Genomic DNA, 16915 nt, shown 5'->3' on the forward strand with positions numbered 1-16915 from the left:
TTTTGGAATGCGAAATGTCCTTTCCGTGACATGGGTGTAACTGTCAAGCATGTAGTCATAGTAGAAAGCTCACCGTTAAAAATACGAGATTCGATTTTTATGGATAAACTTCCTTACACATCTAGTGCTTAAGTGGCGCAGCGCTCTGTACGGCAACCGACAAGGAGACGTAATGGCGCCCAACTATACGCACAGTTTGCCCACTTTACTGCACTTTAATAAGTTGCTAAGTGATGGATCAACTTAGTTACTTGGATCTTTTAAAGGAGTGCGCTGACCAACTCACTCCTTGTCTTAAACGTTTTATCTCTGAGGCTGTGTGCATACGTCTGTGCGCATAAGAGAGAGATGCTCGGAGTTATGTGTTTGGCGCCATGCTTAGCCTGCTACTCTGGAGAGATATGATGAAAAACTAAATTATTTGTACATTGCGCGACCAGATATACTCCATGAAAATAATAAAAATAACAACCCTCAATAGAGTAGAGAGTCTAAGTATAAGACCACTTTCTCCGAGGAGTATTTAATTGCCTTTTTAGCTTTATATACCCGCCATCGTAGCCTCGCAGTGAAGAAGATGCTCTGCTAAGCTCAAAGCTTGATTTCCGGCCACAGTGGTCACATTTCGATGACCCGGAGCCCTCCACTACGGCGTCTCTCATAATCATCTGGTGGTTTGGTGGTTTCGGGACGTTAAACCCCACAAATCAATCATCAACATTTCGATGAAGGCGGAACGCAGAGGACGCCCATGTGCTTAGATTTAGGTGCGCGTTAAGAATCCCAAGTTGGTCTAAATTAGTCCAAGCCTCCCCACTGCAACGTATCTTGTAATCATATCGTGATTTTGACATGCAAAACACGTGTAATTACTATTACTTATAAATCAACCTGGGCACGTAAAAGAATAGAACAGAGCCCTTAACATTCGTCTTCTTTCTTCCAGGATGCAAAGGGAACACCTGACAACATGGCCCTCCAATTTTTTATTAGAGCTGTTTTTTCCCCACATATCTGAAATTATCCCCTTTACGGTATATTTTAAAAGCAGATTAGCACTTAGAGTGAGCTGAGAAACACAAATCGCAAAAAACTGTAGCTCTCATACAACAAGTTAAACAGCGAGTACACCATCGTAGAGCGGTGACTATAGTCCTCAGCTGCTCACCAGAAGGTGGGTTTTTTGACCTTGGTCACGGCAGGGACATTTACATGGAGGCGAAATGCCACAGGCCCGTGCACTGTGTGATGTCAGCGCACATTAAGCAAAAACAGCTGATAGAAATTTTCGGAGCCCTCCACCATGACGTCCATCAAGATATATCATGATTTTGGGACTTGAAATCACAATAACAATAATAATAATAATAATAATATTATTATTATTATTATTATTATTATTATTATTATTATTATTATTATTATTATTATTATTATTATTATTATTATTATTATTATTGTAGTTGTATTAGTAGTAGAACACACAGGTAAACCATTTGTTTACCTAACACCTGAAACATTTCAGCTTTCATCATTTCGCACACACGTGTGTCCTTGTGTTTACATCACAAAAGGCTGAGGAGGCCTTCTTGAACTTAACGCCATGAACGTACGTGATAGTCAATCTTCCGAAAAGCGGAAAGACAAACATAAGGACGAAGATGTGTGTTAAAAAACTGCTTAAAAGGACACTAAAGTGAACTAATAAATCAACGTTCATTGTTGAAACGGCGGTCCAGAAATCTCGTAGTGTTACTTTTGTGCCAAGGAACGGCCTATTTTGAAATATACACGATTTTGTGCTTCGCATCGAGGGTTGCGCACTTCAAATTACCAGCCTCAAGAAGCGGATCCATCGCACCGTCTCACGTCACTGTTGCCGTGCACAACGTTACACGGCTTTACTGCGCTAGTAGCAGCAGACCGAAAGCAGAGGGAGCCACAGCAGCAGCAACGGTCATTGATCAATTTCCCTCCATTGGCTTCGAGATGGCAGACGCCTTTGTTTCAACTGAGCTCCGCTAGATAGCACCAGATGTGCCGTGTAACCCTGCAAAAATTGAACTTCAGAACCACTCGCGCCATTTCCCATAGTAACGTTCAGCGGTTCTTTTTTTTTTTCAAAAATCAAACGGAAACGAACAAGCAGCATTTTATTGCGTCTCTTAATACTCGCAATGTTCTTTGTTTAGTGCAGTTTTTTTTTTCAGGAATCAAACAGAAACGAACAAGCAGCATTTTATTGCGTATTTTAATACTCGCAATATTCTTTATTTAGTGCAGTTAGATCAATTACTAGTGATCAGTTGTAGGTGGTTCGTCTGATGTCATTGGGATTATTTCGAAAATGTCACACTTCAGCGTTTATGTTCTTGTGCATTTACTTTAATTTCTCAGTAAGTAGGGCACTGTTATTGATAAGATTGTCGTTTTAGATATCATACATTGAGCTTTCACTCTGACGTAAATTGCTATTTGACTTGATTGATTGATTGATATGTGGGGTTTAACGTCCCAAAACCACCATTTGATTATGAGAGACGCCGTAGTGGAGGGCTCCGGAAATTTCGACCTCCTGGGGTTCTTTAACGTGCACCCAGCTATTTGACTTTACCGTCCCTTTAAGTGACTCAGACGTTGGGTGAATAATATGTTAGTTCAGCGTTTATCCCGTTATGTCATAAGAAATATAATTCTCGCAGTCGGTCTTTCCAAAGTGATGAGAAGTGTTTGCCTTTGACATTCGCGATAAAGTGCCCGATTCCATATATGCGAACAAATGGATCTCAGCATTTTTGCGAGTCAACGCTGTCCTGTGTTCTTGTTCTGTGTCCTGGACGTTATTGTGCGCAGGCTGATTCATAATGCATCACGAACACGCCTCCATTCACAATATTTCATCGTTCATCGTTGCATAAGATGTACAGACAGCCTTGCTCTAAAGACAAGGAACGTCATCGAATTGATAGTTTTTTTATGATTGTTCAGAGTGTACATGAGGAATCATGTTTCTAACATAAAAGGGGGCCTACAGGTACAAATTTAGTTTAAATAGGCTGCAGCGCTCGATGTATATTTCTGACTTAATTTGTTTGATTGAAAGGGGAAGGGGTTTAGTATTTTTATGGCGCAGGCAGGCCCGATCACACTATTTGAAGCAAGATGTCATGCAAACTGTGTGCGCAGTAGCTTGATGTGGCGTCAGTTCATGCTGTAATCGTAACAGTCTATATTTACCTAATGTTATTCTCCAGACGCTGGAAACCTTATTTCACTATTACGGTGGCGGTTGTACTGTACCCACTGTACGAGTAAAATGAAGGATTTTTAAGGAAATGATTCCAAAAAAAACTCAAATGGTCGTGCGTTAGGGCTTTGCGAATAAAGCAAGCATATGTTACGGTGGAAAATGATCAGGGGCACATTACACGAAAACTTGAAGCTTCAGGAGCACTACGCAAATAAGGAGGTAGATTTAAAACCTGTAAAAAATTACAAATTACAAATTGTGGGACGTATTACGAAATCATGCTTCATACACATCCCGAAGGTGGACTCTGGGGATGGAACTTTTAAAGTGCAAAGCCTCTTCACAACGCTATATTTAGGTCATGACTAAGCGATGAATGGCTTTAGTGTTCCAGCATTTACATGTCATCCGGAATAATGGTCCTCCATGTGCTACACGGTGACGTAGTCACGGTGTTTTAAGTGGATTCATGTGTACCCGTAAAAGTACTACACCCGATAAAGAGCACTGCTTATGCCAGTATTGTAAGATAAAAGAAAATAGCCAAGGAGCAACAAAAACGGCTGTGTCTTATTACGCCGACGTGCGATGACCGTTCAGGAAAGATCAGAATGAAATATGTTGATATTTAATATTAATTTAGAGATATTGTAGATATTGGTACAAATTTAGTTAATTATTATCGCACTAATAGTAATATTGTCCGATGTCGACTTTCTCTTTTCAGCTCGTTTTTTGGTGCTGTGTTCATCGTGATAATATTGAGCACGTTCGCTGACCTAATGCTCACGAAATGCGAAAGAGATCACACCAAGAAGAGGCCGGTGGCACCTTGGAAGAAGCTTGCCGTTGCCTATTCCGCAGTGTCGAACACGAGGAAGCTCCTCGACCTGAGAATTAAAAGTGGAGACAGCCAGAGACTGCGGTTTCTCCATGGCATGAAGTTCTTCAGTGCGCTGTGGGTGGTTCTATCTCACGCTTATTACTGTGTGCACGCAGACGCAGTTGGTAAGGCTACACACACTGTTATCCCAAATAAAATCAGTGCGTTTTTTTTATATACTTCGCCTTTTGAATGTGTACCAGTTCATGACACCATTATAATATATATATATATATATATATATATATATATATAGCCAGGCCAGTAGCCAGGGGGGTGCCCTAAGGGCGCTGTCGCCCTTCCGAAATTCGAATATGGAGGTGTTTTACATAGAATAGATAGAAACTAGTTTTTCTAAGGCTTCAACAAACGCGCACCACGAAAAAAATTTCTGGCTGCGAGCTTGCTCAAGCATACGTAAGGACGTTCTTAGCGCAACATGCTCGTGTGCGAAGAGGGGCGGCCTTCTTCGGTGCAGGTGGGTCTACAGCACTGACAGAATTGTGGGCAACTGCTCCTACCAAGCACCACGTCTGAAACGTGGTACATTAAAAAGTTAACCACATGTAGAAAAAACATGCTGCGCTTTATCCGACCTATTTCTTTTCCTTGTTACACTTATATCCGGTAGGAGGGACGGACTTTAGGAGGAGCAGAACTTTAGAAGAAGCACCTCTTGCATTGAAAATACCACTTCGTAGATCTTGCGTTTCAGTTTAAAGTAGCCTTTTGGACACTCTTCTGTTTCTTTATTCATTGCAGTATGAAAATAAATGTTAGTACCATCAATTTTTTCATTATTTACACGGGAAGTAGGGAGTACAAGGTTTCGTTAAAAGACCTTGCAATAATACTCTTGATGACAGGATACGAAAAGCATTGGTCTAGGAAACGTTGCAACAGAAAGGAACGTTTACACAGGCTGCTCATTAGAGGTTACATTGTATACGTCATCACACTGTTCTGTGTTCATAAACACATGCACTCAAATGAAAATAGAAGAGTCTGTAAGCAGTATAGGTTTCATTTCCTCGTGTAGATGCTAAATCAGAAGAAATTAAATGCCATGTTGAGCTCATGTGAGCATGGCTCACTTTCTAAAACATATATAACCAAGATTATACAACCGTTATAATAGTTCTACCCACAACACGACAAAGTTTAAAATGCCCTGGCATTTTGTTATTTAGAAGGTATTTGCTTGTTCCGCTTCTGCCGACATTGCCTAACCTCTGCACGCATCCAGATTTCTAGCCGCAAACGCTTACGGAGTGAGTCCTAGGAAGTATAGATGTCGCCACTCGGAACAGTCACTTCAAGAAGTTTTTGCTCAGTACAGAAAGGATTTTTTTCTTATAGGCCTGGCTTTTTAGTGAGAAAAACTGTTATTACCTGGATAATTTGATATGACTACGCTAATTATTTATGTACTTCTAGATTCAATGTTTAGAGCAGTGGAACTGACGGAATCACTACGTTTCCAAGTGGTTGCAAACGGCTTCGTATGTGTGTCCACATTCATCTTCGTCAGGTACCTGATTCTTTATATAGATAATCTATACGTGGCTGAAAAAAGACATGTTACACTTCTTTTTTTTTCTCCTTTGCAGTGGATTTCTCCTGGGATATGCGCTTTTACAGAGACGCAATTCACTGCGCAAGAGAAATGCTTGCATTCAAGTCATTGTAATCATCGTACGTCGTTACTTCAGGTAAAAAAATGAATAAATGACTGTTCAGAAAAACGCCCACAAATGCACTTGTGAGTCGAGCATCGGAGGTTGTTAGGCACCTTGTGGTAACGTTCTCCTACTCTGTTTTGCTTCCACTGGCACATCATTCCAATTGAACGCTGAGCGATAGCGTGAAAGGCGAGGTATTTGTATGTCTGATGATTGAAAAAACAGAAAGAACAGTTTGCATTTGTGAAACATTGTATATGTACCTCTACTGAAACAAACATAGAACTCCTCGACGATTATACTTATAAAGCGAATTGGTAAAATTAAGTAAAATGTGATGCAGGTTGTACGTTGGGTGATGCATCCTTAATCACTTCGTTCTATTTACTTATAAAAGAAGATGCGATGAACTCATAAGCGCATAAATTTAGAGTGGACGTCATTCTTATACGATTTACTCTAAAAACGCATCGGTTCAGCGAAACTATACACCATTACAGCCAGTCTTGTAGCACTGCAGTTTGTCTTAAAAATATATTGTTGCGGAAGCAGTCATGTGGGCCATCTTGACGGGTTTTTGGTGCCACTGTGGCTGGCATGTCTTTTTGAAAGTCGAAATTTATAATATCCTCTTGTACATCGTACACTTTACCCATGGGTAATTGCCCCGCCGCGGTGGTCTAGTGGCTAAGGTACTCGGCTGCAGACCCGCAGGTTGCGAAATCAAATCCCGGCTGTGACGGCTGCATTTCTGATGGAGGCGGAAATGTTGTAGGGCCGGGTGCTCAGATTTGTGTACACGTTAAAGAACCTCTGGTGGTTGAAATTTCCGGAGCCCTCCACTACGGCGTTTCTCATATACATAGGGTGGTTTCGGGACGTTAAACCCCACATATCAGTCAATCAATTACCCACGGGTAATTACGGGCGAGCGAGAGGACGAACGCGACTGATGCAGGTGTCAAAGTGGCCAGCCCTTCTTCGACGCTGGAAGGGCGTATGCGACAAGATCCCTCCACCTGTCAGACCGATCATCGAATGCTCAAGCAGAGAGGGAAACGTCCCACCCGTTCTTAACGAACATGAAAAGACGCGATTGGGGGGGGGGGGGGGGTGCTCATGCAGCAATTGTGAACTTTGATTTTACGGGTGCAGTCGCCATTGCGCATGCGCTATCTCATTATCTGGTCAATCATCAGCGGACGCCTCGCACCACTTTTTACGTGCGGTACTCTCAACGCGAAAAGACTGCGCGAAAAGCATCCCTGGAGCAGCCGTCTCCTCTTACACCAGCGTTTTGTAGAGTGGTGTGATATCGGATCCAGCGGACTTACCTGCCAGCATCACATCGTATAACATTACAATTCGCTGCTATCGCATTCGTTGTTTCACTCCTTTGGCGAAACTGTGACTTTTTTGTAAAGTTTATACTTATCGGTAGACGTTCAGAAGCTAAAGTTTGTGTATTTCATATCGTTGAGCGATAAACCTGTTCCTACATGTAGCAAAGTTCCCCACGATTAAATTATTCTAAACCTCCCCTTTGGTAATATGCCAATCGAGAAACGACAAAAAAGGTAAACAACGTAATAAAATATAAAAAAGAAAAAAATAACACCATGCTGTGAGAACGAATAAATTAGTAATCCGAAAGCAGGTTGGTACTTGCAAATTTTACTTGCAATTTTTTTTTGCATTGTGATACCTTGCAAGGCTTTTTAAAGTGTTGTGAACGTTTCAATTCATGGATCACGTAGTATCGTGTTTGCATACATAAGGACCAATAATCATTGCGCAATAATGCTTGGTTATATTGTTCAAAATGTCACTGTGTTTCGCGACGTGATCTGAATTAGGGTTTCGTCGTTCTTTCGTTTTTCAGGACGACGATACCTGCTATGGTTGTTGTTCTGGCATTCTTTCTCTTACCAAAGTTAGTCCATGGACCGTTAGCTGAAGAACACCTCTCGAAATATTACAACGGCTGCTCAAAAAACTGGTGGACCGTGCTAGTGCACATCAACAACTTCAACAAGTACGAAGAAATTGTAAGTATACTTAACTTCTTGGAAATCTTGTGAGACTACTCGAGCTGTAACCCCGTTCACCGTGGTGGATGAGAGGCTTTGGTGATCAGCTGCAGACCCGAAGGTCATGGGTTCGATGCCGTGGTGGTCACATTTCGGTGCATTCGAATTGTTAGAGGCCCGTGCACTGTGCTATGTCAGTGAACGTTAAAGAACACCAGATGGTCAAGATTTCCGGAGCCCTACAGCACCTCTAATAATCATATCATGGTTTCGGAATGTAAAACTCATTATTATTATTATTATTATTATTATTATTATTATTATTATTATTATCACATTAGCAGTAACAAGGACAGTTGATAATAGGAAAATAGGCGATACATACATAGCGGGATAATAATTACTAAGATTGGGAAAAGTAGCGAAGCATAAGTGACTGCTGTGGTTCACGAAATGGACCAGAAGTGTCAAAAATATCACCTTAGGAGAAATGTATAACTGGGCTTAATTTTGGGGTAAACAAAAGTAATATTAGTGTAAACGTCGCTATTGGAAATATGGCTTCAAGAGTAACGAGGAGAGCAGTCTCAAATGCCATCACGCTCATTTCATGAGTCGTGCTGTATTTAGTAAGCAACCTGACGTGGTCTTCAATACAGGCTTAGTTATAAATGGTTGAGCAACATCAAACTTGACGCTAAGTAAGTCTTTTAGAGTACGGTTGTGCAAAGCCACTTGACGTTCTAAAGCACAGGATTTTTATCAGCAAACTGGCTGATTTGGGATCAAATGAGTTTTACTCGGGTAGTCTTTGCTGTACTTGTTGAGTATAGGCTTTGGGGAGCTGAATAAAAGCGGTGAAAGCACGGACATGATCAAGCATATGAAGCAATCCTCTTATTTGTGAAGTTCGCATTTGATCAAGGGTGTATTATGTTTCTATAGGTGGTTTTTTTTTTTCGTTTGACAAAAGGTGTCACACGATGGTTGGTTGGTTGGTTGGTTGGTCAAACTTTATTAATAGTCTGAAGACAGGTGTGAAGGCAGAAAGTTCTTTTGGGAGGGGAGTGGACACCATTTTGATTCGAAGTGGGGACCGGGTAGACATATGCAGTCGAGTGTTATTTTGTGCAATGTATGCCATGACGAAAAAAATCGCGAAATGCACGCGCCCAGTGTGCCACCCGCTGGAAACGACACTGTCCTGAGAGACGTGACTAGCTCCCACTGTCTCGCGTGCATGCACGTTAATGGTCCAGATCTGACGCCTCTTGATAGACTAGACTTTATCGTGTTGCTTCTCATGTTGCTTCTCAGTAAACCGAAGATGCTAGTCATCATACAAGATCATTGGCTAGGAGATGGTTCTGTCCAAGTGCGTCGTCATATCTGTCCTATAGAGTCTTTGAAGCAATCCCTCGAATCAGGTAAAGGGTTACACGTATAGGCTGTCTCCTTCATTAAAGCCATAGTTCTACATTATCTGTACACGAGTTGAAAAAACCCACTGATCATTACCATCATTGGTTCGTTTTATTTAATAACTGACAACATGAAGTGTGATGGGTCCTTTCTGATATCCTGTTTGCTTTATCAGTTTTTGCGCCTTGCAGTTTTTTTCCTGCAACCAGCGTCTCGCAAGGGTTTTTGCGTGCGTAGAGTAAGATTACACCATGAAAAGACACGTGTGATCAAACGGCCGGATTCAGTATCAGTGAAATCCACCAGTTGTACGCCAACAAGGCACATTTTTCAAAATTCAGAAGAAGCTTCCTACAAGCTCTTTCGTATCATGTTTAGTGAAAAATGAAGCATTTAAAACTGCAGAGTTGACATTATTTAGCTGAATCCAACGATAGTCTTGAATACGAAGGGCTGATACAAAAAAAAACATAAATGTTTGTGAGTTTTATTAGCGCGTTGTAGAGAAGATCCAGAGAAACACCCGATTCCTCAAAGCGGTCAAAGCCAAGTCACATAGGCCATGCCTTGCTAAAAACAAACCAGTACCATTTAATAAAAACTCCATTTCGCAGTGCCTGGACCACTACTGGTACATCAGCGTGGACATGCAGATCTTTGTGGTGGCGTCTGTCCTGTGCGTGTTGATGACGAGGTGATTCTTTTGTCCACCATAGTGAATAAAAATAGCGACTAAAGAAAGAATGAAAAGTGACATTGACGAATGATGCAGTTCTAATTTCTACCAATTTTCCCGTCCTGTTACTTTCCAGGCATATCAAATTTGGGGCAATCATACTTGTCTTGCTGAGCGTGGCTTCTTCAGGAATTGTTATGGCGCAGACTTTCCACTACAATTATCAGCCTATAATACTCTTCTGGAATCCCGATACGGAGTAAGTAAACTCGCGATCACAAGCATGACGAGTGACACTCACTCGTATTGAATTCCAGTTATATTGAATTTTCAGCGCTTCTTGATTGATTTGTAATTGGTGCGTAAACAATAGGACTTCCTCAATGGGAATAAAAAGTTTTAGCGCAGCAAAAAGAACACTTACGCAACCTTTAGATTCACGTTCCTTACAAAATATCTATATAGCTTTTGCTTGCGTGAGGCGCGCACGCGTGCGTATGCTTGGGCAATGCATGTCAGGGCGATTTTAGTTCAACGTAACGTATCTAACCTAGATATTTTCGCTTACGTCTCTAACTTTTTCTCCTTTTTGGCAACATTTCAGCAAATCTACAGAAACAGGCGAAATGGTATATTCGATGCCACTGATCCACTTCGGCTCTTTTGCCATTGGTATCTTCTGCGCTTTATTCACGTTGCACAGTGAGCACTGGCGTCCAAGCAGGGTAAGTTCAAAATTTTTCTAGGTTGTTTGCCGTTCTTGAGTCAAGGAGTTCACAACAAAACTATGTCGTTTGCATTAAAAAGGCCGATATATTTCAACTCTTTCCGTTTTTTCTCAATTTGATCCCATGACCTCATTATAGCTTTAAGAAAGTTGTTTAAATCTCCTTTTCTGCATGATCTTTGTCTTTTTAGAGCGAAAGCTGTTATGAGATCAGAACACACGTCACTTGCGGCGCCGTGTAGTTGTCCGCCGCCGCCGCCACCGGTGTGCACAACCAATGTCACAAGACACAAAAAAAAAAACCCCTCAGTAAATAAAAAAAAGCATAAAGAACACAATGAGATTCAAACCCAAGTACGCTTTGGGCACGCCCAGTATTGTACTACTGAGCCACGCTGGCACTTGAAACTCATTTCAAAACTGGCCTTAGTCACGCTTGATGGCGGGAAAAGAATTGCGCTAATATGAGTAATAAAGCGTTTTAGAACATCAAATCAACAACCAGGCGTCACACAATGCGAATCGCGTAAACAGTGGGTCGTCCAATGGTACAACCCATTGCAAAAAATTGTTCTTGTTCACCTATTAAGTGTGGTGCACAGTCACTTCAGGCGTAATTATTCATCGTCTTCTGCTACTGCATGAAAATACTTCACAATATTTCTAGCAAGTGTGTAGCAAATACCACGCTTCTCAGAAGAATGACAAAGGATAGCATAGTGAATGCTGGCCTACTACACAAAAAATATGATTATTTATGGCGTATTGGGTACCAAGGAAGTGTGCTTGTAGCAGTTACTCAAAGAATGTTAAGAAAGGCTCTGAAAGGCCGCTCTTATAGCTTTCACTGTCACAGTGCTGTGCGTTCAGCGCAGGCCTGGCGTGTTTTTATTCAGGTTCTGTTTGTAATTTTCTAATCTGGTTCTCATTTCTGTACCGCTGTTTATTTTATTTTTTGAAGTTACCTGTCTACCCTCTCCATGGGCTTTTTCTCCCCGCTACTTTCTTTGGTATACTAACTAGCCCAACATACTGTATCATAGTATGGCTGAGTGCAAAGTCTGTAGCGGTCTAAAGATTTTTGGATTTGTCTTTATTTAACCAGTTCGATAGTAACACATCTGCCACGGGAGAAGTTTCTTATGACGTTTTTGAACAAACTATTATAGGCCAAATCCGAAGGCGTTGCCGCAATCGATCCTTATTTCTCAATCTGTCCCTAGCAGTACAGCTGATTAGAACGCCTTATAAGGAGACACTGTGAATTATTTTCAAAGATGCTGTATTCTTCCAATAAAAAAAGCACGATTCCTGAACAAAGGCATAAACACTTTCTTGTTAAAAAAGTGAGATAATGATGCCTATTACCCAGTATTTTCACAGTAAATGAAAATAGCCTCAATGCCAGAGTTTTATCCAGACTGCACAGTGCTTAATCGATAAAGCGTGATAGCTTGATTTGTTGCAAGACAGCGATAGTTTATAGCAAAAAAACATGAACCACGGGGATATCCTGTGTTCTGTTTCAAAGACAGACAGCCGCACCAGAGCTCTCTTCCCACACGAGAGACACCAAACAGTGACACAAAGAAAATGCTGTACGAGGTATGGGATACATAGACGACAAAACGCGCGTCTTGTCACTGCCCTCCTCAGCTCTAATGACGTTAGGCAGCCATCCGCCGAAGCAGGGTAGTTCTTGTCAAGGCACGAGACAAACAACCAGTTGCTTCGCGTCGCGTCGTTGCTTGATATTTTGTTCGATTGACAGCAACGAGCCTCATCAGCTTCGGCAGAAGCGGAAGATCCATTTTGTTGCGTTTTATTACAGCTGTTATCTGTCTGTGCGGAGGCAAGGCGCAGCTTTCGCAGTCGTGGTCACGTTTACGACGTGACTCCTCCAATGATGCCGCCGAATAGACACTGTGCAGGCATAGAAATTAGTGCAGTCTACAGTTACCGGCCCGTGCCTTGATCGTGCGGGACGCAGTGCTACACGGTTAACGACCTCATACTTCCGGCGGGAAAAAGTGATGGCTGGCGCGAGGGGTACGTTCCCTTTCGCGCGGTAATGCGGCTGCGACAACGGCGAATTTCCAATTAGGACTGCGTTCATAACATGAACGATACTTTTGAAACATTTCTTGTGGGTATTGCGTCCCCATGTGCACGTCTCGAATCCTTCATTTGCGTGTAGTGCTCGGGCAAAAGTGAATTGAAAAAAAAAAAGGATCTTCACGTCTTTATTTTATCTTTGTTCTTCCGTCCGCTACGGCTATCATGAAGTTCATATCTACTAACTGCTCTAAAGTGTTACATTTGTAATCTGAAATGCTGTAGGTGAGTAATAAGAAAATTAGGGAACTGTTTGTAAGCAGTGATAAATAATCGAGGAGTAGAAATACCTTACGTTATTGTAAAACGCTCACGTTGAAGGAACATTGGGTGATACTAAAAAAAATAAACTTCATTCTCTTCAAAAGATGAATATTGTTATGAATTTATCACTAAAAACAAGTAGATAATTTTGTTCTTTTTTATTGTTAACAAAATATTCGTATGAATCACCGCTTGCGTGCAACCTAATTCTACGTCATTCAGGTTACTCTCAAAGGCATGCATTCCTACTTTAAAAATCAAAATAAATATTTTAATTCATTAATAAATATTACCGATTAACTGTGGGATTCATCACTTTACGTCAGATACCGAAGTTTGAGAACTACTGCCTGTCATTACTAAAGTAACACTCGAATAAAACCGACTCCGGGGTGACACTGGCTTTGCGATAGCGGATCCTTGTCTGTAAACTGCCAAAAATTCTTAAAGATGGAGCAAGTAAGATAAATATGGCACTGAAATAAAGTGTGTTATAGGGTACAGTGCACTTCAGACAAGCTATGTGTTGTCGTATCTTGGGCATTCTGGAATATTCTGAATAGCGAAATACGTCTAGCGCCAGTAGGCAGAGACGCAAGGCAGGCGCTTACAACAGAATTCAGAAACTTCCTCAATTTTATTGCTCGAAAACAGTTCCCTGTATACTATGCACTATTGTACCACACGCACTACAACATTTAAAGCGACCTGTCTATTGTTCTTATGTACAGAGACAGCAACTTTTGAGAAAGATTTGTTTAATGTGTTGCCTTATTAATATTCTGTACATAACTTTCTAACCTATTGTGTACCTAACACCTTCCTGCGTCTTGACTGTGTTTCATATGAGAGTGTTGAGCCAAAAAAGGTTTTCTGGATTTGCAGTGAATTTTCAGACTAACTCGCCTGAGAAGGCTATATGCATTTTACTGAGTGTGGAGAAAATGGAAGGCGAGTGACGATGTTAATTGATCTAATTTTTTCGAATACAGTCTCATTATAAATCTCTAGGGCATCTTTTCTAGTTTCCATAATTGTTGGTCAATTAAAAATGATGGCACTAGATACAACATTCATTACTGAAATGCACATTTCATCGCTAAAACGTAACACAAAGTGCATAGCGTTATTATTAGGCAGAAAGAAGTTTTCAGTTCTGAATAGCTAATAAAACCAGTTATGAATTACTAATAGGCTAATTAACTTTTACCTCAATAACATAGTATACGTGTTGTTTTATTTGTGCAAGTAACATCTACGGTCAGAGCTAAACCTCAACAACTCTTCTTCTTGTGGGATGGCATTGTACACTGGTAGGTTAGTATTAAAGATGGCTGCACAAACGCGCGCCCACAGATAGTCATGTGATGCTCTCTGAACTGCCTCCCTGCTGCAGTGTTCTAGGTGCCTGCTGTGGGCTCTAGCGCTGTGCTGCACCACCGTGGTAGTGTTCGCGTCGTGGCCCTGGAACAACATGAAGCTGCCATCAAGGGGCGTGGCGGCGCTGTACTCGGCCCTGCACAAGAACGCTTGGGCCTTATCTCTCGGCTGGATCACGTACGCATGCGCTACGGGACAAGCAGGCAAGGCGAGGCTGAAAAGTCCTTAGTTCGCAGCGATGGTTACGCGTTTCAATTGAACTGTTGAGGTATTCAACGAACCATAGTAATTACAGGTCTGGTATAACTGCCTTGGCGCATGCGCAGTTCCCCGTAGGCCTTTATTTGGTAACTATTGCGGCTGATGTTTTGACACCTCACTTTGCGTTATAGATGTTGGGAGGGTCACTTGCTAAGAACACATATGTTTTACATGTCTCTGGTATTTAGTTTCAGTTAAGCCTGGAATAATCTATACCAGTGGTCCACACCTTTGGTGCTGTCACTCCAGGTTTTTTACGTAGTAGTATATTCCCAACGCCACATTTTAGTTTCTTACGTGAGATGGAGAAAAATTCATGCTAAAATTTTCACTTTTCTCTCTTTCTATATTCGCCTTTCGGAGAAGTCGACGCTGAGTTCAACAAAATAATAACCACGCTAGGATTATTTCGTTAAACTTAGAAGTTTATGAAATAGACAAAAGATATTTTTCGATCCTTCGAATCCTAGAATTGCCACGAACGGCTCGCAAAGGCTGCCGTGTTATTGAATTTACCGATAACTCACGCCTGCGCATGTGTAATGGCCGCGAGGGCGACCCAGGAGTGGGGCACCTTATGCAGGGCAGGACAAAAAAGGTGCCATGTCCTGAAGTTATGATGGGCGATGACAGGCTGCCGATATGCAAAAACGGGAAGAATGAATGCAGTTATTGTGCGGGCAGACTTAGAGAGAAAGTTACAAGGAGACAATTGGTGCCATAAAAATAATTTATGGGGCTTTACGTCCCAAAACCACGGTACGATTATGACAGACACCGTAGTGAAGGGCTCCAAAATTTTGACCACCTGGTGTACGTGCACCTAAATCTTGATACACGAGCCTCAAACATTTTTGCCTCCATAAAAAATACAGCTGCTGCAGCTGGGCTTCGATCCCGTGACTTTCAGGTTAGTAGTCAATTGTCATAACTACTAATTGATTGATATGTGGGCTTTAACGTCCCAAAACCACCATATAATTATGAGAAACGCCGTAGTGAAGGGCTCCGAAAATTTCAACCACCTAGGGTCTTTAACTTGCGCCCAAATCTGAGCACACGGGCCTACAACATTTTCGCTTCCATCGGAAATGGAGCCGCTGCAGCCGGGATTCGAACCCGTGACCTGTGGGTCAGCAGTCGAGTACTTTAGCCACTAGACCACTACGGCGTTGCGGTAATAACTACTAGACTACCAAGGTGGGCACAGTTAGTTCCATCGGTCGCACAATGAGAGCAACCACCGTAGTGTTTCTGGGGCAAAATTCACCCAGGCGAGAATCCGGCAGATCCCATGAATTGTACTATGGAAATCAAGGTCATGAGAAACATGCGGATTCAAGGTGACTGCGGTGTAATTTTTTCATTGAGCTGCATGTTATCAAATGACGCTAAAGATGTTACAAATGCTGTACGTACAGACATATTGAACAGCCTCGTTTGTGTTTTTATAACAACTTGTTTACAGTAGCGAATCTATGATAACAACATGAGTATTAAAGCGATTCCAATTAGAAGACGCTATAAAGACGACGGACGAAAAAGAAAAAAAAATGGGTGCTATTTACGCAGACAGAAATGTCACGTTTAGTTGCTGTGATTCGCACGCATGCTCTGTGATTGACAAGAGTCGAGATAAGTAAAACAGATTATTAATTTAAGAAAAGATGTTATAGAAAGTCGTGATCGTTCCGTGAGTGTGGCTGACTTATCTTTATCGCAGAGAGAGTTGCGATATCTCAATGTGACTGCGCAGTAAAGAAACATGACAATACAATCTTCGTAAATTGCACCCGTTTAATTTTGGAATCAACATTATTGAAAGTGGTGTCCTGAGTGAATGGGAGAAGGGGATGACCCCTGTACTTTCCTTGGCATCGTTCTCTGTTAGTTTTCATTGATATTGTGTTTAACAGATGATATATACAAGGTGATACGTAGCGCTTCTGCATGCGAGCATAGTAGTCATGGCTAGTGCTTTGTAGACCGACCTCAGGGGATGGTACTTAGTTATACAGGTGACATTAACCCAATGTGACACCTATCATACGACCACACTCGTATTTTGTTTGTAAAATTAGATAGCCGCACTACATGCACAATTGACGTTTCGTCAACATTATGACGGTATCATAGCGTATTTTTCCAAAGCCGTTTCGACACCCGGTGAGGCTCTGTGATTGAATATATGATTGCCACGCAGAATCCTTGGGTTAACTTCCGAC

General features: G+C 41.7%; 1 protein-coding gene across 1 annotated transcript in view; it reads left to right on the top strand.

The window, feature by feature from the left end:
* LOC119162151 (nose resistant to fluoxetine protein 6) overlaps positions 1 to 16915 on the top strand; it is an 83363-nt gene that overhangs the window by 32330 nt on the left and 34118 nt on the right. The window contains exons 5-12 of the mRNA XM_037414620.2: positions 3978 to 4258; positions 5571 to 5664; positions 5744 to 5845; positions 7698 to 7863; positions 9882 to 9961; positions 10080 to 10202; positions 10548 to 10668; positions 14446 to 14632. Of these exons, the coding sequence (XP_037270517.2) occupies positions 3978 to 4258; positions 5571 to 5664; positions 5744 to 5845; positions 7698 to 7863; positions 9882 to 9961; positions 10080 to 10202; positions 10548 to 10668; positions 14446 to 14632 (1154 nt within the window). The remainder of the gene's footprint in view (positions 1 to 3977; positions 4259 to 5570; positions 5665 to 5743; positions 5846 to 7697; positions 7864 to 9881; positions 9962 to 10079; positions 10203 to 10547; positions 10669 to 14445; positions 14633 to 16915) is intronic.

This window comes from Rhipicephalus microplus, unplaced genomic scaffold (assembly GCF_043290135.1).
Source record: "Rhipicephalus microplus isolate Deutch F79 unplaced genomic scaffold, USDA_Rmic scaffold_65, whole genome shotgun sequence".
NCBI lineage: Eukaryota > Metazoa > Arthropoda > Arachnida > Ixodida > Ixodidae > Rhipicephalus > Rhipicephalus microplus.